This window comes from Musca autumnalis, unplaced genomic scaffold, assembly GCF_047663935.1.
Source record: "Musca autumnalis isolate F117 unplaced genomic scaffold, ASM4766393v1 scaffold_2, whole genome shotgun sequence".
Classification (NCBI taxonomy): Eukaryota; Metazoa; Arthropoda; class Insecta; order Diptera; family Muscidae; genus Musca; species Musca autumnalis.
In genome coordinates this window covers 7,960,159-7,986,023 of record NW_027411755.1, presented here as the reverse complement: position 1 = coordinate 7,986,023, position 25,865 = coordinate 7,960,159, and the positions used below count along the sequence as shown (strand labels likewise).

The 25,865-nt window shown below is 36.5% G+C and overlaps 1 protein-coding gene across 6 annotated transcripts in view; it reads right to left on the bottom strand.

The window, feature by feature from the left end:
* uif (sushi, von Willebrand factor type A, EGF and pentraxin domain-containing protein uif) overlaps positions 1 to 25,865 on the bottom strand; it is a 92,525-nt gene that overhangs the window by 6,636 nt on the left and 60,024 nt on the right. For all 6 annotated transcript variants that reach the window (XM_073966802.1, XM_073966807.1, XM_073966801.1 and 3 more), the window contains exons 4-7: positions 7,252 to 8,682; positions 6,975 to 7,177; positions 5,417 to 6,907; positions 40 to 5,358 (exon numbers count right to left, since the gene is read on the bottom strand). In XM_073966802.1, coding sequence (XP_073822903.1) covers positions 40 to 5,358; positions 5,417 to 6,907; positions 6,975 to 7,177; positions 7,252 to 8,682 — 8,444 coding nt within the window. The remainder of the gene's footprint in view (positions 1 to 39; positions 5,359 to 5,416; positions 6,908 to 6,974; positions 7,178 to 7,251; positions 8,683 to 25,865) is intronic.

Below are 25,865 nucleotides of genomic sequence, written 5' to 3'. Positions count from 1 at the left end.
CATTCCTTTTCCTTTCCATTCTTCTTTAGTAATACTCACTCAGTAGCGAAACCTTGAAACTACAGCTGGCTGTGTTACCAGCAGCATCCGAGGCAATATAGGTAATATCATATGAACCCCACAGCAATGTGGTGCCGGGACGATGGCCATTACGTTCCACAATCTTGGTAACACCAATGTTATCACTAAAGTGAGGTTCATCCCATGTAACCACAGCCGAACCATTTTTGGCAATAACCCACAAGTCACCAGGGCAATGTTCCACTACTGGAGGTTCCTTATCCACCTCCAATTGTTGGCAATTGGGTCCAGTGTAGCCATTTGGACATCTACGTTGACCACACATCGAAGGCACATTACGTTCAACACCTCCCACAGTGATCTCATAACCAGACCAATTCAAAATCAAACCGTTATAGAGCACAGGTTCGGAACGGCAATCACGTACTTGTTTCTGGATCTCCGATGTGGTATCCAAAGCACGGGCCCACACTTGGACCTTAGTCATGGTACCTTGGAAACCAGTTTCCGAATAGGAGAGAGCATATTTCGAATCATCAGGTTGTGGGCGACCCAACACCGACCACAAATATGGTGGCAGAGTACGTCCTTGGGCATATTCGATCTTGCTGGCAATCAAACCTTCTGTGATCAATTGCAATTGACCCGACATACCATCCCAAACAATGGCAACATGATGCCATTGGCCATCATTGACAGAGGTATATTCACCGAATGACAGGAAAACATCTTGATAATCGGCAAACAATGAAACTTGTACACCGCTGGAGTGGGCCTGCAACATAAGACGTCTGATGCTAGCCATGTTGGGAGACTCAACACCGTACAAGGTAAAGAAGATACCAGTATCATCCTTCTGGGCGAATTGTACCCACATGGCAATTGTCAAACTGGTGGCTTCGCCAGTATAGAACGGCACCACTTGGGCAGCTGTGGAACGTGTGGCATCACTGAAGTATAGATCGTAGTCAACTTGTATGGTCTTGCGACAGTCATCACCGGTCATGTTAAATGGACATTGGCAATAGAAACCATTGGTCAAATCAACGCAGGTGGCACCAGGAGGACATGAGTTATCCTTGCAGTCAATGATATCTTCTTCACAGTTCTTGCCAGTAAAACCTTGAGGGCAAACACATGTATAACCCTCACCCACATCAATACAGGTGGCTCCATTCTGGCAGAGATGGGCTTCGCAGGCATCGAATTCATATTGGCAACCGATACCGGAGTAATCCATGGGACAGGTACAGTTCAAACCAGAACCAAAGTCTTGGCATTTACCACCATGCATGCAAGGATTACCAATACAACGTTCGGGAGCAGTTTCACAGTTCTTGCCATCCGTTCCCGAGGGGCAAACACAGAAGTAATCTTGGAAGAGATCAATACATTTGGCATCGTTTTGACATGGTGACTGGGTATCGCAGGTGGTGATTTGATGTTCACAATGCAAACCACTCCAGCCCTTTTGACATTCGCAATCGAAACCTCCAACACGATCCGTACACTTGCCATCATTCAAGCATGGGTTGCTTTCACAATCATCAATGTCGGTCTCACACAGTTCACCAGTGAAGCCATCGCGACAGGCACACTTGAATTTATTGTCCAAATCCAAACAACGTTCGGTACCCACAGGGTTGCATGGGTCGCTGAGACACTCATCGATTTCCGCCTCACAATTGAGACCCACAAAACCAGGGCGACATTTACAGATGAAACCATCCAATTGATCAACACAAGTGGCACCATTTTGGCAAGGGTTCGATTCGCAATCATCAATGGTGTGTTGACAATTCTTGCCGGTATAACCAGGTTCACAATTACAGCTGTAGCCATTAACCAAATCAATGCAGACACCATCATTAGCACAAGGACGATCTTCACAGTCATCGATGTTCACATCACAAGCTGGACCAGTCCATCCTGGGTGGCAGACACATTCATGATCAAACAGGCGATCAACACAGGTACCGTGTTTACAGGGCTCCGAAAGGCACAGATCAATCTTCTCTTCACAACGTTTACCGGTGAAACCTGGTGGACATGAGCACTGGAAGTCATTGACCAAATCGGTACAGTTGGCACCCAACAAGCAAGGATTTTCAGCACAATCATTAATGTTATCTTCACAATGGAAACCTTCCCATCCAGGCAAGCATTCACATTTATAACGGCCTTGTTGCAAAGCTCTGCAGCTGGCTCCATTCGAACAAGGATTGCCATTGGCGGTACAAGGATCTATAGTGACATCACAGTTTTCACCAGTGTAACCACTGCGGCAGAGACACGTAAAGTTCTTGTAACCAGGTTCATTTTTGCACATAGCACGAGTGGGGCAGGTATCTTCACGACAATCACTGGCCTCTTCTTGACAATTAATACCAGAGTAGCCAGGAGGACATTCACAGCGATAACCTTGAGGTTGATCAACACAGGAGCCACCATTGTAGCAGGGTTGGGAGGCACATTCATCGATGTCGATTTCACAACGTTTACCAGAGAAACCAGCAGGACAGAAGCATTGAATGCCGTGACCCATGGGTACGCAGAGGCCACCATGTTGACAGGCACCTTCACCGCAGACAACGGGTTTACATTCCTCACGACCCTTGGCACCAGGGGCATCGGTACGCATATTGGTGGGACATTCATTGCAGGTTTGGGCTCCAATGGCACTTTGATAGAAGTTCGTGGGGCATGGAGAGCATGGGGCCAAGCCGGTGGTGGAGTAAGTACCTGGAGGACATTTCTGGCGACAAAGGCTCTTGGTGGAGGCGGCAGGTTGGAAGGTGAAAGTGTTCTGAGGACAAGCCTGACAATCCTTGAAACCTCCAGTTGGTGGATCACTGGTGAAGGAGTTGCGTGGACATTCCAAGCAAGGCACCAAACCAGTTGGAGAATAGGTACCATAACCGCACACAGGGATACAATCATTCAAAGATTTCGATCCTTCTTCCTTGGTGTAAGTGCCAGCAGGGCAACGCATACAGGTACCTTGGCGATCACGATTTTGGTAATAACCTCTTGGGCAATTGGTACAAATATTTTGCCCTGTGGCCACATAGGTACCGGCTGGACAATGCAAACAACGTGGTACATCACTGGTGTCCATGTTCAAGACTTCACCAACACTGCACGTGAAACCGCGGGAAATGTTACTATTCAAGGCTCTCAATGGGGGACATTGGTTTCCAATATTGGAAATGTTTAGCAGGGAGTCAATGACAGCACTGGCATAGGGTACACTCAGGTCAAAGATCAAATTCATGGTGGAACCACACAATTCATACAGCTGGGGTTGTCTGATGGCTGGCAAAATGGAGAGGATGAAATCCATTTTCACCACATTCTCTTCCTTCAGGCTGGGTATCGACTTCAAGAAGGTAACATTCATATTGACATTGACGGCGGAACAACGTTGGGACAGCAATTGATTCAGACCAGCATAGTGTTGGGCCAAGGCATCTTGATATTTACCCAAACAAGATTGGGCGACAGCTCCATTGGCACGATAGGTAATGGTGGCGGTAACTTGATAGTCAGCCTGTTCGGTATTTTCTGAAACACAATCGGGAACAACAGAAGTGGGTTTCCAGAGACGAGAAGTTTCACAAGAGAAGCTCTTAATGGGTTCACCATCGGTGAAACGGAATCCAGGTTTACAGGTGGCAATACATTCAATACCACGATCTCCAGGCAAGCAATTGATGGCACCATTGGCTGGTGGTTGCAATTCCCAATCGACACAAGGTGATGCTTGGACCGAAACTTGGTAGTTACAGTAGGCCTTGTTGCCATACTTATCGGTGGCAGTTACAGTGACATTTTCAAAACCTCTAATTGGAATAACGGCACTTTCGGGGCTGAATGATAGACGCACTTCTCCAGATTCATCAGAGGTCTTAATGCGATTGCGGGTATCATTGAAGTTTACATTGTAACGATCTTGACGTTCAGCCAATTCAATGACATAGCTCTGGGGACACTGCAATAGTGGTGGCGTAACATCGGGAACGGTGATATTAATTTCACAAATGGCCACATTACCATCATAATCAAAGGCCACATATTTCACCACAGTATCGCGGAAGATAAACGAGGGAGTCTTGAAGTTTTGGGGCTTCACTTCCAAACGGGCAATGGAACCAGAGTTATCAACGGCTGTGGGTTCGGTAAAGTTAACTGGTAAGATGGCACCAAATTCATCACGTTTCACAATAATTGGTTGCTGAGGACAGTTCTGGAAGATTGGTGGCTCATTATCCACACATGGTGAGTAGCCATAATCATAACCTAGCAATGGTTCCTTTTTGGGTTCTTCACAACCCATCAATTCGAATTTCAAACAAGCATTATCCATATAGCTGACAATACCCAAGATAACAAAACGGGCCTGGACATATTTGGGCAGGGTGATCATGGCCAATTCACCATAGTTACCAGGATCTCTCATGGTCAAATTGAAATTGGGGAAATAGACAACGTAGTTCTCATTTTCGGCTTGCTTATAGAAGAATCTGATTTCTGTAGGACGTCCCACAATGTCATTGGTAACAACACCCTTAACAAGGATGGCCTTGACACGATAAATTTGACCCAAATCCACACTGACATAGGTAAAGGCTTCTTGTTTACCACACCAGCCGGTGGCGGAGTTCAGACGGATATTCTTGGCTTCATAGTTAGGTCTTTCGGAAGTGGCATTAATGGCAGAATCGGGGATCTTTCCTGAGGTAAGACCCAAAGGTTTGATAACCTTACATTCGGGTTCGCGGATACAGGTAATTGGGCGGGGATTGATGAGAATATAACCGGGACGATTACAGCCAAAGTATACCTCCGAACCTTGTTCGTAGCTTTTGGCAATTTGACGACCATCACTTGGGCGGCCAGGATCATCACAGACAGGACCTTCACAACGCAGATCACCAAAGTCCCAAATACCATCAGCTTGACAACGGACCACATTATCGTGATGGGAGGTTTGACCGGCCAGCTTGAAGGTGTTTTGACAACCAAAGAAGAAATTGCTTTGATAACGGGTATCTACATATTGTCCATATTCAGCACCAGGTGTGGGCATGGGTTCGTAACAATCAACTCGAGGACAGGAAGGCTGGGAACCAGAGAGCCAATAGTCGGGTAGACCAGGTTTGGGATCATAGACACACTGACGGAAGCCTGAAGAGGCAGTAGAACGCAGTTGACGTCCAGGAGCATTGCAGGTAATGGAAACATTTTCACGGAAAGGTACCAAAACAGATTCAGGATCAGGTCTCAACACAGATAGGCCTTCCATTTTGTCATCGGGCAAGGAAACACATTTGGCATCTGTAAAAAACGAAAATCGGTAAATGGATGTGTCTTAAAGGAACAATTTTTGACTTACAATTACACTCTGGCACCGAACCATTCCATTGACCACTTGACAAACACAACAGTGAAGAACTTCCGGACATAATATAACCGAAATTACATTGGAAGTGTACAATATCACCAAAGTGATGACTATCCTTGTCGGTCAGCAATTTTCCATTTTCCGGCTCTTCCAAGGTGGGACACATCAATGGCACACAAGTCTTGTTGCGTTGATAGGTATCACCATCACGTTCACCGGTCTCGGTTTTCTCAATATAAAAACCAGCAGTAGCATTGGCAGTATACAACTGATAACCAGTATTACAGGAACAGCTATAGCTTCCAGGAGAGTTCACACACTTCTGGTCACAACCACCGTTATTCTTGGCACATTCATTGATGTCGACACAATCCAAACGGGTACAACCCATGGCTTCGAAACGTATGCATGGAGCACCAACATAATCTTGAATGCGGAAGCGAACATAACGGGCCTCAATGGGCATGGGCAAATTCAAAATGGACAAGGTGGGTTCCAAGATTCTAAATTCCACAGCAGTACCATCAGGATTGGTGTAATCCTTGAAAACATCAGTCAGATCATCGGTATATTGCAATCTGACGGCCGAGGTAAAGGCAATGTTGCCATCGAAACGTTGCACAGACATGGTACGGAAACCTCTCAAAATGGTGGGAGCCTTCAAATCAATCAAAATCCAATTGGCTCCTGGTTCAGCGGAGGCACCACACCAACCTCCTGATGTCAAGCGTACCATACCCTTAGAGAAACCCTCCTCACTAGCCGAGGTGGTAATGCTTTCATCTGGAATACCACCATTGCTAAGACCCAAATCTCCTACAGGACGACATTCTGAGGTGGCTGTAAAACCGGCACGACACTGACAATGGAAGGAACCTGCAGTATTTACACACTCGGTGGTAGCCAAATCACATTGGGTTGAGGTACATTCATTGATATCCTCACAGGTGGGAGGATTTTCGAAAATCTGATCACTGTTGCAACGAATAATGTTGCTGCCAATCAGCTTATAACCCTTGAAGCATTGAACACGAGCATCATCGGAATAGTAATAGGCACGATCGGAATCTACCACAAAACCATTTTCAATTTTGGGGAATTCATAGCAACGTTTACGCGAGCAACGTGGTACGTCACCACTCCAGGTACCGTTCGACATACAGGTGAGAACAGGATGACCGGTACGTTCATAACCTGGTTCACATTCATATTGGACAATGGTACCATAGCTACGACCACCACCGTTCAAGAGGGTAATATTGGCATGAGGTACTTCGGGCAGAGGAGCACATTGGGAAGCCATACAGGTTGGTTTGCGTTCCCAGCGACCATCTGGCAAGCAGCTGATTTTTTCAATGGGTAAACCGGAACTGAAGGTAAAACCAGCATAGCACTGATACATGGCCACACCGCGATAGGTGACATTGGAGGAGCCAATGGAGAAACCGTTATCGATTTGGGGTACTGGACCACAATAGACCTCTGTGGGGAGAAGAAGAAAAAGTTATTTTAGTTGGCTTTTTTACAAGAGATGGGTGTCAAAACTTACCTTGACATTTGGGAATGTAGGATACACTCCAGTTGCCACCCTTCAAACATTCGGTAACGATTTTACTCTTTCCGGTAGCGAATTCCTGACCAATGGGGCAAGTAAAGGTTACAACAGTGCCGAAGGCGGTATCACGGCTTGAAGCCAAGGCACCAATACCAGGTTGCAATTCAGGACAATCAGCAGAGAAAGTGGCAGACCAACTATGAAGAGAGAGAGAAAGAAGTGTTAGGGGTTAGAATCCAGCCAAGGTGATACAAATTTTCGTTTTACTTACCCAGCAGCATTATGCAAAGCATCCGATGTGAATTTTATCAACATTTCTCCCGAAGAAGCAGTCAAAGTCAATTTGGGCACAGCAGTTCCGGTGAAACCATCTCCAGAATGTAAACGCAATCCTGAGGTCGAGGAACCATCATAAACCTGCACATTATCACTCTTGTGGACCATGAATTTGACAAATTTCAATGATAGCGGTGAACCCATACTGTTGCGAATGGTGAAATAACATTCTTGATTTTTGGGATAATCAGCCAAGCCAAAGGCAGGTGAGGTAACAGTGCCATTGCGGGCGGTGATGGTGGCCTTGCAGCCTTGAATATAACGTAAACTGAAACCCTTGCCAGAGTCACCCAAACTCGATTTGAAATACAAATACAAAGCATTGCCGGTGGAAATGATAACCTTTTCATTGTTGCCCGTCTTGCCGGTCAATTTGGCAATGGGACGGCTCATGGGTGATTCACCATCACGTATTAACATGTAATCTCGACCATCCACAATATCCAAATCATCAACTTCAATGGAAATAATGCGTCCAGGTTGGGCCTTAATAATATACAAGCATTCCAAGCCACCGGGATATTGTTTGGGGTAGTTGGGGCTGGTCAAGGTTTGGCGTTGCAAGGTTGCCTTTAAGGTGCCACCGCACACCTTAGACTCCGTTTTCCATGTGGCTCGGAAACCTTTACGTTCCACACTACCATCTGAGGTGAATTTGACAATCATAAAGTTCGAGGCCGATACCAAGGGTTGGGTGGTCAAATCATGTTTACCACTCAAAGTGGCCAGGGAAACAGATTTCTCTTCAGTCCTACCACCCACCAAAACTTGTACAGTATCAAAAGTTTTTTCGGTTTCAAAATCTTGGAATTGCAAAATAATATTGCTACCCAAAGGACCTTCCAAAGTCCATTTGCATTTCGATAGGGCTCCATATTTATGAGGATAGTTGGGACTTTCAATGACATCACCACCCGATTGCATGTGATAGTGACACTGGGCAGGGCAATCCAATTCATCGGAACCATCACCACAATCATCAGAGCCATCACATTTGAAACTTTGATTGACACATTTACCATTGGCACAGTGGATTGAATTCAAGGGACAGGCCGTAGCACGACACATAAAAGGCAGAAGACTTTCACAAGTACCCAAATTCCAGGATTGAATGACAGAGGTAAAGGTGGCGGCAACACATTCACCCGACTGGGGATTTGGTTGATGCAATGACCAGAAACCGGAATATTGAGAGATTAAAGCTCCTGATGCTGATTCCAATGTGTTGGTGCGCAGCTCATCCAATGAGGCCAAACCCAACCAATATTTATCCGATGCCCTGTGATTGGGATCGTTGAGGCGGGCTATGGAGAGGGTGTTATTGTTTTCGGCATAATTATCAATTGCAACTAATTCAGCACCATATCTGGAATGAAAGAGAGGAAGGGGAAAAGAGAATTAGTATTATGGATGCGTAGGAGGTTCAGCTTATTAATACAGTTACTTAGCAAAACAAATAAGTTCGAATTACTTTCTATCACATTGCTAATGTTTTTTCCTAGGACATGGAAGCCAAATTAAATCATACGCATTAACCTTCGGTCAGTCCGAATGCTTCATACCCTTTATGAAAATCAAGTGAAATCAGAGAAACCAACTTCTGTCAGCCCGATTACTTCTTACCCTACACAGTGATCTGTTAGGGGAGGCATTGGTTGACTTTTTGCTATAGGCTTTTATTTGTAGATGATTTATTTAGGCTCATGAATAAGTTATCCATGCTGAGTAGAAATTATCAAGGTTGCTGTATAAGCTATTTGCGTAAGTGATACCTTATCCGGATATGTGGATAAGTCATCAACACTGTAGATAATTTATTGAGGCTTTACCATGAGATATTTTCCTTAGGGATAATCTATGTTCATATGTGGATAAGTTATCTATTGTGTGGATAATGTATCTAGGCTTCTGGATTAGTTGTCTGAATTATGGATATAGTATCTGAGTTTCTGGATGAGATGTCCGCATTGTAGATAATTTATGTAGATTATAGATAAATCATACAGTTTGAACAAAACATATCTAAACTTAAAGACAAATTATCTACATTGGGGATAATGTAAATTGATTTTGGGATAAATTATCTAGATTGTGTTCACGTTGTAAACAACTTGCTTAGAGTGAGAAATAAGATAACCAAGTTGTAGACAACTTACTTAGAGGTATATATAAGATATCCACATTGCAGATAATTTATCTAGAGCTGGTATGAATTTAATTACGTTATTGTTAATTTGTCTAAGCCAGTGGATACGTTATACAAATTGTGGAAAATTCATCAAGATATATGGATACATTATCTACATTCTGGATAATATATCTACGCTGCGGAATTAACTTATCCAGAGGTAGAGATGGGATATCCACATTGTAGATAATATATCTAGAGCTTATACGAATTACAATTACATTGTTGATAATTTATTTAAACCAGCGGATACGTTATCTACATTCTGGAAAATATATCTAGGCTCCGCGATGAACTTATCAAGAGGTATAGATGAGATATCCATATTGCAGATAATTTATCTAGAGCTTGTATGAATTAATTACGTTATACAACTTGTGGAAAATTCATCTGGACCTATGGATAAATTATCTACATTCTGAATAATACATCTGGGCTTCGGGATAAGCTTATCTAGAAGTATAAGCAAGACATCCACATTGTAGATAATTTATCTAGAGTTTGTATGCATTAATTAATTTATCTAAGCCAGTGGCTACGTTATACAACTTGTGGAAAAATTCATCTAGACCTATGGATAAAATTTTCTACATTCTGGATAATATATTTAGGCTTCGGGGTAAACTTATTTAGAGGTACAGATGAGATAGCCAAGTTATAGATGTATGAATTAATTATAGATGTATGAATTAATTGTGGAAAAATTATCTAGACATGTGGATATTTTACCTACATTCTGGATAATATATCTAGGCTTCCGGATAATCTTATCTAGAGGTACATATGATATATCCATTTTGTTGATAATTTATCTAGAGCATGTATGAATTAATTACGTTATTGTTAATTATCTAAGCCAGTGGATACGTTAATAACTTGTGGAAAATTCATCCATAGGTCTAGAATTATCTACATTCTGGATAATATGTCTAGGCTTGGGAATTAACTTATATAGACATTGCAGATAATTTATCTAAAGCTAGAATGAATTAATTACCTTGTGGTTAATTTACCTAAGGCAGTGGATATGTTATACAGCTTGTGGAAATTAATATAGTCTTATGGATAATTTATCTTCATTCTGGATAATATAACTAGGCTTCGGGATAATCTTATCTAGATGTATAGATGAGATATCTACGTTGTACATAATTTATCTAGAGCTTGTATGAATTAATAAAGTTGTAGTTTATTTATCTAAGCCTGTGAATACGTTATGCATGTTTTGAAAAATCCATCTAAACTTATGGATAAATTATCTACATTCGTGATAATACATCTAGGCTACGGGATAAACATATCCAGAGGTATTATGATATTTCCACGTTGTAGATAATTTATCTAGAGCTTTTATGAATTATAATTACATTGTTGTTAATTTATCTAAGCCTGTGGTTATGTTATATAAATTGTGGAAAATTCATCTAGATCTATGGATAAAATATTTACATTCTAGATAATATATCTAGGCTTCGTGATAAACGTATCTAGAGGTATAGATAAGATATCCACGTTGTAGATAATTTATCTAGAGCTTGTAAGAACTGATTACATTGTGGTTAATTTATCTGAGTTAATGGATAAGGTATACAGCTTGTGAAAATTTATCTAAACTTATGGGTAAGTTATCTATATTCCGAATAATGTGTTAAGGCTTAGGAATAAACTATACACGTTATGGATAATTTGTCTAGATAGGTGGATAATTTATCTATGTTGCGGATAATGTATATTAGCTTCTGGATAAGGTGCGTGAGTAACGGAGAATGTATTTAGCTTTTTGGATGGCATAACTACGTTAGGGATAAATTGTCTAGAATCTTGGATAAATCAACAATGTTGTGTATAATATATATCGACATAAGAATAAGTTGTATACATTGTGGATAATTAATCTTAGCATGCAGATGAGTAATCCACATTGTAGATAATTTATCTACACTTATGGATAAGATCTCTATGTTGTGGATAATATATCTCGCTTTGGGATAAGTTTACGGATAATGTATCTTGTATTTAGACTTATGGATGGCACACATACGTTAAGAATAATTTATCTAGAACTTTGGATAGGTCATCTACATTATGGATAATGTATCTCCGCGTAAGAATAAGTTATTTACCTTGTGGATAATAAGACTCCACTTTGGGGATAACTTATCTAAATTGATTATAAAATATACATGTTGTGGATAACGTATTTACGCTTTGGGATAAGTTGTCGGATAATGTATTTTGGCTTTTGGATAAGTTGTCTGAGTATTAGATTTGTGGACGATATATCCACATAAAGGCTAATTTGTGCAGAACTTTGTATAAAGCATCTATGTTGTGGATAATGTATCTCGACATAAGAATAAGTTATCTACTTTGCGGATAATTAATATAAACTTGCAGATGAGATATCCACAGTGTAGATAATTTATCTAAACTTATATTTAAGATATATACATATGTTGTGGCTTTGGGATAAGTTGTCGGATAATGTATTTTTTGGCTTTTGGATGAGTTGTCTGAGTATTAGATTTGTAGACGACATATCTACGATAGGGATAATTTTTCTAGACCAGTGGATAAATCTTCTATGTTGTGGATAATTTATCTCTACATAAGAATAAGTTATCTACTTTGCGGATAATTGATATAAACTAGCAGATGGGATATCCACAGCGTAGATAATTTATCTAAACTTATATTTAAGTTATATATGTTGGGGATAACATATCTAGGCCTTGAGATAAGTTGTCTTAGTATTAGATGTGTAAGATCCGGATACTTATCTTGACTTGTGAATGGGAAATGCATATTGTGAATAATTTATCTAGACCTGGGGATGAGTTATCTGTATTCCTTTGCTTCAAAAAAGTACATATAAACGTGTAGATAAGTTATTCACATTGCAAAAAACGTCTTTATTTGTGTGTGTTATATAAATATGGGCGTAGACTCCATATGGATCCACGTTGTTGAAGTTTTTAACAATTCGGATTATTGCTGGCTTATTATATAAGAAGTCTACTTATGTAGAATCTTAGAAACTGGCATTTAATAGAAGCCCACAGGGTCCTCAGGCATTGGAGACCAAAAGCAATTATTATACATAAATTTCAAAAAATATACAAAAATATCAGAAGGTCCACAAGTTCGGAATAAAATAATGATCTAGGTATATACGATCATTTTGCACACTTCACTCTTGTTATCTCCTCCGATCTATAACAGTTTGTTAATATGATAAAAGTTAGAAAGAAATTATGTATACCTCTTCTTTAGCTGTAGGATATCTATAGAGAAGGAGAAAGCATTGCAGAAATAACAACCGAAAAATAAACTACAGAATCTTTAGAAAGGGAGAGTGGCTTTTGTTGTAGGAACATTCACATATTTTTGTTTTTGTTTTGAGAAAACATATTTTCATATGTTCATAATTGTTGGCCCAAATATGAATGACGGGTTAACAATGAAATACTTGTACAGACCAACACTCATACACACACTTAATTCTCATAAAGTATATTCATTCAGATATATAAACTTTAACTAAGTTATACTCCCATCTGTTCATACATCAGTAAGTATATTTCAGTTTATTTTTCTGGCTCTCTTGGCCACACACACATACACACATATGTATAGCCAAATGACAACAATGGCATAAACTTTCATTTCCAATATGAGGCAAGAATTACAACAACACACAGAAAACGTGATGCCACAATCAATAGCATGCACAAGCATACCCACAAACACACATACAAATGGCCCGCCGCCATTCACAAGACCACAATGACTGAAAATTTCCTATGGACACTTCCAAGGTAATCATCATCATCGTCGTTCAACAAACAACATCATCAAGAAAACAATTGCCTGGCTGACTTGCCTTGCATTGCCTGGCCATGTCTTAAAGAGCCGAATTGTATTAAACCGAACGGTCGGACAACAATGTAGATGACAACAACAATAAAAAACAATGACGGCCAACACCACCAAGAAAAGTTGTTGGTTTGTACTAAATGCCTCTCTTTAAACGAAAGGAAAATTTAACAATATTTGTTTTTGTTGTTGGTTTCAATAAAATATTCATTTTATTGTAGAATGATGAGGATTTACTTGCTCGTACATATTAAAGTAGTCATAATATTAAGGTTTGTCACATTTTCTTTTTTTAAATATGTGGTGTTGAGCGGGTGTATGCATGTATGTGTGTCACCACTAACTGTCATAAAAATGCTATTGCTAAAAAGACAATGACAACGACAACGACGACCCATAAAATACATTTTTTATGAGGTTACATTATTTATGGCGCCTTATTTCAATTTAATTGTTTTAGAAGTCAATTAAACTTGTTGAATTTATTATGATGGAGAGGATAAGAGAGAGAATGAAAGAGAAAACAAAAACAATAAAATATGTCAAAATTATGTCAGTTGTTGATCCATGGACTGTCGAGACACCTATTGTAGGTAGACTTTTTTTAAAAGGAAGCACAATGAATGAAGCTATGTCCAATTTAAGATTGATGCGATTTTATTAAAGATTTCTCCATTATTTAGGACGTGTTTAAAAAGGATGACAATTAAGGGAGACAAATTAAAGCCAATTAGTGTTAATAAATAATTTAAGTAAATTGAAGAGGCCACAATTAAGATGATCCCAGCAATTTTACAAATAATATGATGTTTAATGAGAAGATGCCCCATCACAAAAAGGGTAACGGATAAATGTAAGCAAAGATACAAATTTGGTCTTTCTAGGCAAGAGAGCAAGTCAATTGATATAAACCTCTTTAGAAGCATGTTCATTAGGGTTATGACTTTTTTACGAACTTATAACTATGTATTAGAGCGCGATGAGTTTCTACATATGATTACATAAAATCTTAATTATAAGGTGATTCGGTAAAAAACTTCACGCACAAAATTATTTTAAAATTTGAATTTATCAGAATTATGGGAAATTTTTTGAAGTCACTGTAAGCAGAAATATAACTGAAAATAAACTTTAGAGCCACATGAGATAACCAAACTGGCATAACATTTGTTTATCATTGATTTTCTTTAATTCTGAGAATCAATGTCGTTAATCCTTTTCTCAAAATTATACATTTTTAGCAAAAAAATCGACTTTTTTATATTTTAATGGAATAAACGTTAGTGATTAATAGGCAAAAGTTCATTCATCCGTGCTACAAGACATCTTTTTTGAGAAAAAATGTCGAAAAGTCATAACCCCATAAATGTTCATATAGGTCGTAAATAGCCTTTGACTGATTAAACCTTTGACTGAACGTAAAGATAGGACAGCATTTAATCGGCTGCCAGAAGCTGTTTACGAACTATGTGAACATGTTGCTAAAGACGTTTACATCACTTGATTGGTTCAGTTTGACTAGAAGAACACCAAATTGGAATATCTGCTTAGTAGTTCCAATGGTACGTATAAGTGTTGCGAGGACGTATACGTTCAGTCATCCTCCTCCAGCTATGTATACACCATGACACAATTACCAAGGTAGTGGTAGTTATTCGAAAATGAAATGTCAAATCCCTTTATAAAAAACTAGCTGACCCGGTCCGCGTTGCTGGCCCGTTGTTCGGGTTCTCCGTGTAAACTTTAGTTATCTATCCAGTATTGATACACCCATAATTAGGCATCCCTCTAGAAACTTCATAATATAAATCAATGTTTTGACATAAATTCCATATAATGGTATCCCCCAAATTTAAGATATAAAATCTCTTTTATTATACCCTTCACCATAAATCGACAGTTTAAAGCTCTTTGTGACCCACATATAATGGTCGGTGCACGTCAATTAACATTGCTATATATTGGATTGTTGGTCTCGGTTGGGGTCGTAATTATTACTGCAAAAAATTGTTGGTATAGGTCCACGTTTTGATATAGCTCCCATAGAACGGTACCAGCTGATTTTCGCTATTTTTGAGGATTTAACATCATTATCACACCGAAATGGCTGAAATCTGGTTTTAATATATTTTAAAGAGGAGAGCATAAATATTCGTATCGACCGAAAGACACGCCTTTTTATTTGCGCTCGGTATGTAACAGTTATAGGTTCACGTTTTGATATAGCTCCCATTAAACAGTACCTGCCGATTTTCGATAGTTCAGAGATATAGCCACTGTTCAGTATACGTCCTCGTTTTGATATAGCTCCCATAGAACGGTGGCGCCTGATTTTCGCTATTTTTGGTGGATTTAACCTCATTTAGGCCGATCGAACGTAACGCTTTTTTTCTTTGCGCTCTATATGCAATAGTGGTAAAATACCCCTCAGCGAAATGTATGTTCCTTCGGGATATGTATGGCAACATTTATATAATTCATAAAAAAATTACTTCTATAAATTGTAGTCGTTATTATCGAGATTTTGCTGTATTTAAAAAATGTATCTTTACCTAGCTATTCCAAGGACTGAAATCAATGCTCATAAAGTTTCACTTCCCACATTTTGAGATTTTATCCGTAATTATAATATTTTCAAAAATCGAACACGATCGCGGTATTCTGATTCCAATGATGATATTGTATTGTATATCAATAACTTTGTCTGATTTCCAATGGATCTTTCTGGAATTTCGATCTTGTGACATCTCAAGTTATCCGGATTTTAGTCCCAATTTACATTAGGCGAGTTTACTTGCGGCAATTGTCAGTTTGTAGGTGAGAGAGGGGGCTGAGAGGCAAAGGGTTACCATATGCCTCACCTCTCTCTCCATCAAACTGACAATTGCCGCAAGTAAACTCGCCTAATGTAAATTGGGACTTACTGTATTCCAAAATGTGGAGCTGATCGCACTGTCCCACTTATTGTTTACTGTTCAGCGTTTATAGCGTTTGTTAGGCACGCTTACAAAATTATGTATATTATCTGAAATAATAAATGTTTGCAAATTTTGTGATGACTGCGATATTTCACTTCCGCGAAGACCATTCAGGGTCAAGACAGTAATTACAGTAGTAATTACTCTGTAAACAATACGTTCAAAAATATCATGGACTTCAGATTTAAAAAAAAAAAAAAAAAATTTGGAGGAGAACCTCCGGTCACTATACTTAGTTGTATTAAAATAGTTCACGACCGCGCTATCGCGCTTGTTCAAGCTAGTGTTTATATCATTTTTGTGTCACGCTTACTAAAATTATGTATATTAATTGAAATAATACATTTTTGAAAACTTTGTGATGACCGCGACCATTCAGAAAAAACAATCTGTAAACAATACGTTCAAAAATATCAAAGATTTCAGATTTTCTTAAAAACATTGTGGGAGAGGACCACCGGTCACTACTCCTAGCCGTATAAAAACAGCTTATGACAGTTCTAATTAATTGAAATAATACATTTTTGAAAATTTTGGGATGACCGCGTTTTTCACTTCCGCGACGACCATTCAGGGTCAAGACTGTAATTACCATAGCATTGCAAACAATTTGTAAACAATATATTAAAAGGTATCTTGAATTTCGCGGTTTTCTTAAAAAAATTGTGGGGAGGACCACCGGTCACTACACTTAGCGTGATAAAAAAATAGATTACGACCTATTCTCAGACCTTAAAACTCCACATACAAAATTTCATAAGATTTCCAAATCGATTTTTCGGAATTTCTATATAGTGACATCTCAAGTCATCGGGATTTTACTGTATTCCAAAATATGGCGTTGACCGCGTTATCCCACATATTGAAGCCAGTGTTTTAGCGGTTTTGTAGTCACGCTTCCTAAAATTAGGTATATTATCTGAAATAATACATTTTTGAATAATTTGGGATGACCGCGATATTTAACTTCCGCGACGACCATTCAAAAAAATATATAGCCTATTTTCACCACCGGTGTTCCCAGTACATTATCTGAAATTTTCAAGTAAATCTATTCAGCCGTTTTTGAGTCTATTCGGAACATACAAACATACAAACAAACATACTAACATACACACATTGCCTTTTATATATTAGATTATTTTTGTTGTAATTTCCCCAACAACATAAAGAAAATTTTGACATAACATATTCAAATGCCACTACCTGGGTAATTGTGTCTTGGTATACACCTATTTAACCTCCTCTGCTATTTTATTTATGAACGCCAAATTGGAATATCTGCTTAGTAGTTCCCATGGTACGTATAAGTGTTGCGAGACACAAACACCAATAATTATACCATAAAAATAAAAAATTTAAAAAAAAATGAAAAAAAAAATTATTAAAATTTTTTTTACAAAAATTTAATACGCTCATATACATATTTACGCTAGTTATAAAATGCGTCCAATTTGCCATCTTTGCCATTTCATTCCTAATGGATTTTATTTTTAAATTAAAATGCTCAGCACAATGCAGGCGACATTTCTATTCTATTAATTTTTGTTACCAATAAAATGTAACTCCTATATCATTGAGCTTCTATTAATCGTGGTAGTTATTCATATCAAATAAAAATTGGCTTTATCCTTTCTGGGATATATGTGAAAAGATATTTTTTTAAGTTTATTTAATTGTTTATTATCTTTGGAGTATATGCCACCCTAATATACCTAGACTAGTGTTCCTTTTTTGTTCCATTTTATGTTGTAATAATTCTAAGGAAAAACACGTTTTTTTTTGTTATCGTATTCAACTGTAAATTACATCTACACTAACAGGAATTAGCAGGAATTGAAAAGACGGAAGTGATACACAAAAGAGAACGTGTTTTTTGCACTTTAGCACAGCTTGAACGCGTACACAAAAAAGGGTGATGACTTTAAATGTTGTTTAAGGTCAAGAACAACTTTAAAAAACGTCACTGTTGTAAAGTTTTACAAATGATGGGGGATTAAGAGGTTTTTGTACGGTAATGTAAAGTTTTAAAACTGCAGTAGATAGAGGTTTCTGAAAATGTATAGGATGAAAAAATTTAAACCTGTTTGGCACGAATATATCAGAAGGAACCAGGAACCACCAAAGTGTTTAGTTTGATTCTTATCGCCGATAAAACTCGAAGAAATGTTATACTACTCAAAAATGTAGGTTTACATTAGTGAACTTGTGAACTTATAATGGCATGCTAACTGGATGGATGAGACTGAATCAAAATTTTTTTAACATCCATCTTTTAAAACATCTATTTGTCAACTTAGTCTGTCTATAGAATATCTTTTGAAGTGTATTCTGTGTACAGAACATCTTATGAAATATTTCTGTCTATAGAATACCTTATGAAATTACTATAGAGGACTTTTTGAGGAACTTCTTTTTCCTCTTCTGACAATTTGAAGTCGATTTTTTATTCAAGCACTACAGATCGACATATCGGTCAAATTCTTTTGGTACTTCCCACAAAATAACTTACATTTTATAAGGGGAAAAAAATTAAAAATTAGTAGATTCTTGAAATTCTGCAGTGGGTTTCTCTAACGCATTTTTTAATTAACGAAATTAGTCGGTAAGTTAGCAACCAAAATAAATTTGTCGCTAAGTACTACCGATAGCAACAGTGTTGCCAATTTTTATTTTCACATTTCATTCATAATTTTGGATTTTAATTTTACCGATTTTTGTCGGTAACCAAAAAGTGCTTTAGAGAATCCCACTACTGGAACATGCCAAGTATTTTTCATTTGACAGTTTTTCCCTTTATAAAGTTCATTTCACATTTTCATAGAACAAGAATTGAGCCCCTATAGTGGAATTCTCCACCAAGGAATTCATGGTATGACCAGGAGTGTCGTGCTGCTACCGAAGAGAAAAATACGGCATATAGGGCTACTTTACAATCAGTAGCAACGCTTAGCGCACGAGAGAGGTATCGGGAGAAAAGGAGAGGAGAAACGTCTATTCCGCAGGAAAAAGAGTGATATGGAAAAGCGGGAGTGTGAACAAATCGAGATGTACAGGAGACAGAATGAAGTCCGAAAATTCTACCAAAGAGTGAAACATCAAACTGATGGCTTTGAAACTGGCACATCCACCTGTAGAGACCAGCAAAGTAATCTGGTAACTGATACAGATAGTGTGCTAAGGATATGGAAAGAGCATTTTTCCAAACTGTTGGTATCCAATAGTAGCGAAGTCGACGAAGATACCACAGATCCAATCCAAGAAGATGGTATTGAATGCATACCACCCGGCCAAGGCCAAGAGGTAAATACAGCAATAAACCGACTGAAGAATAATAAGGCAGCAGGAGCTGATGGCCTACCAGCCGAGCTGTTTAAAACCGGAGGCGACACGCTGATAAGGTGTATGCATCAGCTAGTTCGCTCCATCTGGCAGGAAGAACGCGTACCCGACGATTGGAACCTGAGCATCCTGTGTCCCGTCCATAAGAAAGGAGATAAGACTTTATGCTCAAACTATAGACAAGATATAAACAAGATAGTGTCAGGGACATTGTGCGAACGACTAAAGCCCATGGTCAACGAAATAATTGGACCATACCAATGCGGCTTTAGACCTGGCAAGACCATCTTTGACCAGGTATTTACCCTGCGGCAAATCCTGGAGAAGACACAAGAGATGTAGATCGACACCTACCACTTTTTTGTCGATTATAAAGCAGCCTTCGACAGCCCGCTACGTTCAAAGGTATTCCAAGCAATGTCTGAATTTGGTATCCCCGCAAAGCTCATTCGGCTTTGTAAAATGACTTTACCTGACACAAGATCTTCAGTTCAAATAGGAACGAATCTCTCCGAAGAGTTTTGTACCAAAAGAGGTTTCAGGCAAGGAGACAGCCTTTCATGTGACCTTTTCAACATCCTGCTAGAAAAGGTTATACGAGAGGCAAACGTCAAAAGAAGTGGCACAATCTACACCAATAGCCACATGTTACTTGCTTATGCTGATGATATAGACATCATGGGACGATCAGTAAAAGAAGTAACCGATACCTTTATGAAGGTCGAAGGAGAATCTGCAAAAGTGGGTCTGGCGGTAAACGACGAGAAGACCAAGTTGATGGTGTCGACGCGCAATGCGTCCATTGAGATCGGACCAAATGTTGAAGTTGGTTCCTATAACTTTGAGGTACTAAAAGACTTCGTATACCTCGGCACCACCGTAAACACAACAAACGACATCAGTTGTGAAATAAAAAGAAGAATTGTATTGGCCAACAGATACTACTTTGGCTTAAGTAAACACTTTAAAAAACAAAGCCACAACTCGTCAAACAAAAATAACGCTTTACAAAACACTGATACTACCCGTGCTGATGTATGGTTCCGAAGCCTGGGTACTTGCGCAAGCAGATAAGGCATTGCTTGGCGTGTTTGAGAGAAAAATTCTTCGAAAGATCTATGGGCTGATTTGCGTTGACGGTGAATATCGACGTCGTATGAACCACGAGCAGTATCTGCTATACAACGACATCAATATAGTTAAACGTATCGAGATGCAGCGATTGCGTTGGCAAGGCCATATAATAAGAATGAGCGATGATGAACCCGCTAAAAAGGCGTATAAATTCGAGCCACATGGCGGTGCACGCAGAATTGGCAGGCCATTGAATAGATGGCGCAAACAAGTGGATAAAGAGATGACAAGGCGCGGTATTCCAAAAAGCGAAGCATACAACAGAGAGAATTGGAGATCTTTTCTTAATTCGGTCTATGGAACAAATGTTCTGTAATGGGCCAGCTAAGTTAGTAAGTAGTGGAATTCTGTAACTCATTTTTCGAGTTATGTCAATATGAGCACATGCGTGGTCAACTTTTAATATATCGACCACAATTGTGCTCACTTTGACCACGGTACATTGTCAATTCTCGAAACCGTTGACACCATCTCGTTGTCAAATTGACAACGGCGTGCTTATTTCGACCACAAACGGTTTTGATACACTATCGACAACGGATGTGGTCAGTTTGAATACGGATGATGACATTTTCTCTGGGTGTATCTCACAGAAACTCGCGCAAAATGCTTGTGAGTCCTTCTTGCCATCTAATCCTTCAGCATCCTTAAATAGTTTCACTTTTAAGACTAATAGGCGAATGGCCAATTCTTTGTTTATTTTGCTCTTTTTGCAATAAGAGTCCAAAACTTTCATCTTTACTTCATTTTCGCCCACAAGAATGGAATTGACAAATGCAAGTCATGTCAATTGATTTTATTGCTCATTCTGGAGATTGAATTTCAATGAATAAAATTATTTCAAATTCATATACTATTTCCCAGGCCCTAATCAATTATATAATCAATTCACATTCATATTGTATTAAAGTTAATACCCTTATGTAAATGCAGGGGAGTGTACCATGCACAACAATAGCAAAAATCATCTTCATCAAAAATTATTAATGAAACATTTGTAATCGAATACAATATCAATAATCTATATAACGAACACACACACATACATAGATATATAAAATATAAATTCATAACTTTATGTATGTGCGATTATCTGTGAGCGTATGTTGTATATAAAAATATGATTGTACTGACATTGGCTGGCTATTGTGAGTAATCAAGTGGCAGATTTGTGTTTTTTTTCATGAATCTTCAACTTTATTCAGCTTATTTCCTCTTTCGCATAGTTATCTGACTGCCGACTGTCGTCCGTCTCTCGACAAGTATTCAATGGATGAATGTTAATATGTATGTCATGATGATGATGGCGATTGTTGAATTGTTTGCCAGTTTTTTTTATTTATAATCAACATCAAGTAGTAGAAGAAAAAAAAAAACGTCATAATCAGCATCCTCATGACCTTTACCAGAAATACTCTCACTCTCGCTCTGGTATTAACCAAATTGCTCTTTGTAATTTAAATGGCTCTTTTGTGTTTTTTTTTTCTTTCATTGACTTAATTTTTTTCTGGTAAATACTCTCACTCTCTCTCTTTTTGAGATTGTGTGAATGTATGTTGGGGGCCTTTGTAAGAGGCTCAACACAAAAATTAACATTGGTTAGTCATTGTGCGGTTAGAATCTCTTGTATTTTCGTGTTATTTAGGTTAACAACAGGTTGAAAAACATTTTTTGTTAATTCATTTTTTCGTCTTCTTTCTTTCAATTTTTTTTTTTGCTTGTTAAGCTTTTGGTTGCCTGGCTGGTTGTTTGGTTGACCAAAAATCAAAACACTTTCTTTTATTGTAGAATTGTTAAGGAAGGAAAAAGAGCAACAACAAGAAGCTAAGCAGAAAGTTGTGTTTTTTCTCTTTGTGGCATTCTTCGGCGTGTTAAATTTTAACTTAAACAATACCCCAGCCCAAAAAATGTGATGATATGTTAAACCACATGTGATGATGAGTCGAATACCTTTCAATCGGATGGCTGGTGGAGGGTTCTCGTAGCTTGAAGAATTTTTGAAATAAATTTAAAATGTTAATGGAAAAAATGTAAATGGGTTAAATAATGGTATCTATCGCTTGGCTGTTATTTTATTATCACAAGGTGATTAATATTTTTATTAGCTATTCAGAGTTTTTTATTGCATTCTTCTTGGTTTTATTTGTTATGCTTAATTTAAATTATAAAACATGCTGAGAATATTTTTTTCGGGAGAATGTTTAGTTGTTGGTATTTTAGTTTGGTTAGCATGAGAGGTCTTAGCTATTGTTGAGCTGGTGAAAGTTATTGGAAAAATTCTTTTGAAAACTATCTTTTCTTGGGTCATTAATTAGAAAAAAGTGAAATCGTATGGAAATAGAGAGATAATATTAGATGTTATTGAATATTTTTTATGAGGAAAAATCAATGTAATCCAGTGCGAGCGGTTTATTAAATTCAATAAAAAATTAAAAATTCTGGTAACAAATTTCAAAATTTACATAATTATATAAAATTCGATCTTTTGAATGAGGGAGGGAGAATGAATTGTATGCAAACTTCTATGGGCACGGTGTTCTTGAATCAACCTTAAATGGAAGGTGCTTACACCTGGGAAGTTTTCGCGGATTCTGAAACAGCAATGTTCATAGATAAGAAAAATAAAAAAAATCAAAAAAAAAAGCCGGAGCGCTTTATAAATAAATCGCGGTTTGTATTTTTTAGGGGCTTTACGGTTTTGCTGGGAAACCGCAAGCCCTATCAAAATAGACCAAAGAAAATGTTTTAGCAGTGAAAATTCACTACAACATTGACCTTTACTATATTTTCGTAGGTTTTACCATTTTCGAGATACAGAAGTTCAAATTGGGACAACACACTGACTTTATCTACTCCTTATAAAAAAATTTTATGATTGCAATTTCCTAACTTAAATTAATATATCTCAAAAATGTTACTACCTAGGAAAAAAATTACGAAAGCCAATCTTGTAGAAAATGTTCACAGTTATAAGATTTACTCTTAAAAAGCGCTGCGATTTTTGTTTTTGTTTTTTTTTTTTTACTTTTTTCATCTATGAACATTGTAGTTTCAAAATCAGCAAAAACTTCGCAGGTGTAAGCACCTTCCATTTAAAGTTGGTTCAAGAGCACCATGAGGGAGTTTTGTTAATAGAAAGGAATTTTTCATTTTGTTGATAGAAAAAAATTCTTCTATTTAAAATTTTCCATTAAGAATTATGGAGAGCAATGAGGCATTTTTTGTTTATTTATATTATTTTATTTTATTTTATTTTATTTCATTTTATTTTATTTTATTTTATTTTATTTTATTTTATTTTATTTTATTTTATTTTATTTTATTTTATTTTATTTTATTTTATTTTATTTTATTTTATTTTATTTTATTTTATTTTATTTTATTTTATTTTATTTTATTTTATTTTATTTTATTTTATTTTATTTTATTTTATTTTATTTTATTTTATTTTATTTTATTTTATTTTATTTTATTTTATTTTATTTTATTTTATTTTATTTTATTTTATTTTATTTTATTTTATTTTATTTTATTTTATTTTATTTTATTTTATTTTATTTTATTTTATTTTATTTTATTTTATTTTATTTTATTTTATTTTATTTTATTTTATTTTATTTTATTTTATTTTATTTTATTTTATTTTATTTTATTTTATTTTATTTTATTTTATTTTATTTTATTTTATTTTATTTTATTTAATTTTATTTTATTTTATTTTATTTTATTTTAATTTATTTTATTTTATTTTATTTTATTTTATTTTATTTTATTTTATTTTATTTTATTTTATTTTATTTTATTTTATTTTATTTTATTTTATTTTATTTTATTTTATTTTATTTTATTTTATTTTATTTTATTTTATTTTATTTTATTTTATTTTATTTTATTTTATTTTATTTTATTTTATTTAATTTAATTTAATTTAATTTAATTTAATTTATTTATTTATTTATTTATTTATTTATTTATTTATTTATTTATTTATTTATTTATTTATTTATTTATTTATTTATTTATTTATTTATTTATTTATTTATTTATTTATTTATTTATTTATTTATTTATTTATTTATTATTCAATTCTTTTATCAATTCCTTGCACCCTAAGTGGTCAAACTTTTCTTAGAAATTAGGTTGTACTGCCAAATATCAAAGCAGTACCTGCTTTCTCTGCGAAATGATTCATGGTTTGGAAACAGAATTGGTTTAATTTGGGAATATCTGACTTAACAGTAAATTCATTAACATTTAGTTGTTTGTATATGACTCATGGCAAAGTGTCACAAAATAACTGAAATTTGCAATTTTAAAATGTAAACCAGTTTTGAAACAAAACACATTATTGGTCTAAACCAAACCAAATCGTTAAATATTAAAATGCAAGGTTAGATATTAACCAAAAAATCACTAAAAAAACAATTGATTGACAACATTGAGAAACAAGGTCTTGAATGATGTGTTGCATTAGATTAAAAATTCTGTATTAAATTATGTATCTTGTATTAGATTATGAATTTTGTATTAGATTATGATTTTTCAAATGTATCTTTAAAACTCTTACATACATACAAACATACATACTTGTTACAAAACTGTCCCCCAGACATTGACAGCTATTTATCACATTAACACATGACAAACTTAACAATTGTGTAAACATTACAGCAGCAGCTTAAAAGCCACCAAAAAAAAATTGAAAAATTCCAAAAAACAAACGAAGCAACTTTCTTTAAAATAACAACAAATTGAAAGCAGCAACAAACAGACATCGAAAGCATAAAGAAAGAAGCTTAAACGTTAGTAAGTGCGTGAGTACACACACATCTCATTAGCATGCAGTTGCAGCCAAGCCATGTTTACCAAAAAACCAAGCCGCCGCACACAACCATACACGTTTCTTTCTTTCGGTACGTTTAAGTTCATTGTACCCAACAATTTATGCAAAACGCACGAGACTAATTTGTTAAAAACAAAAATGTTATAAAATTATCATGATTTTAATCCTTCTCAATTAGCGACAATTTG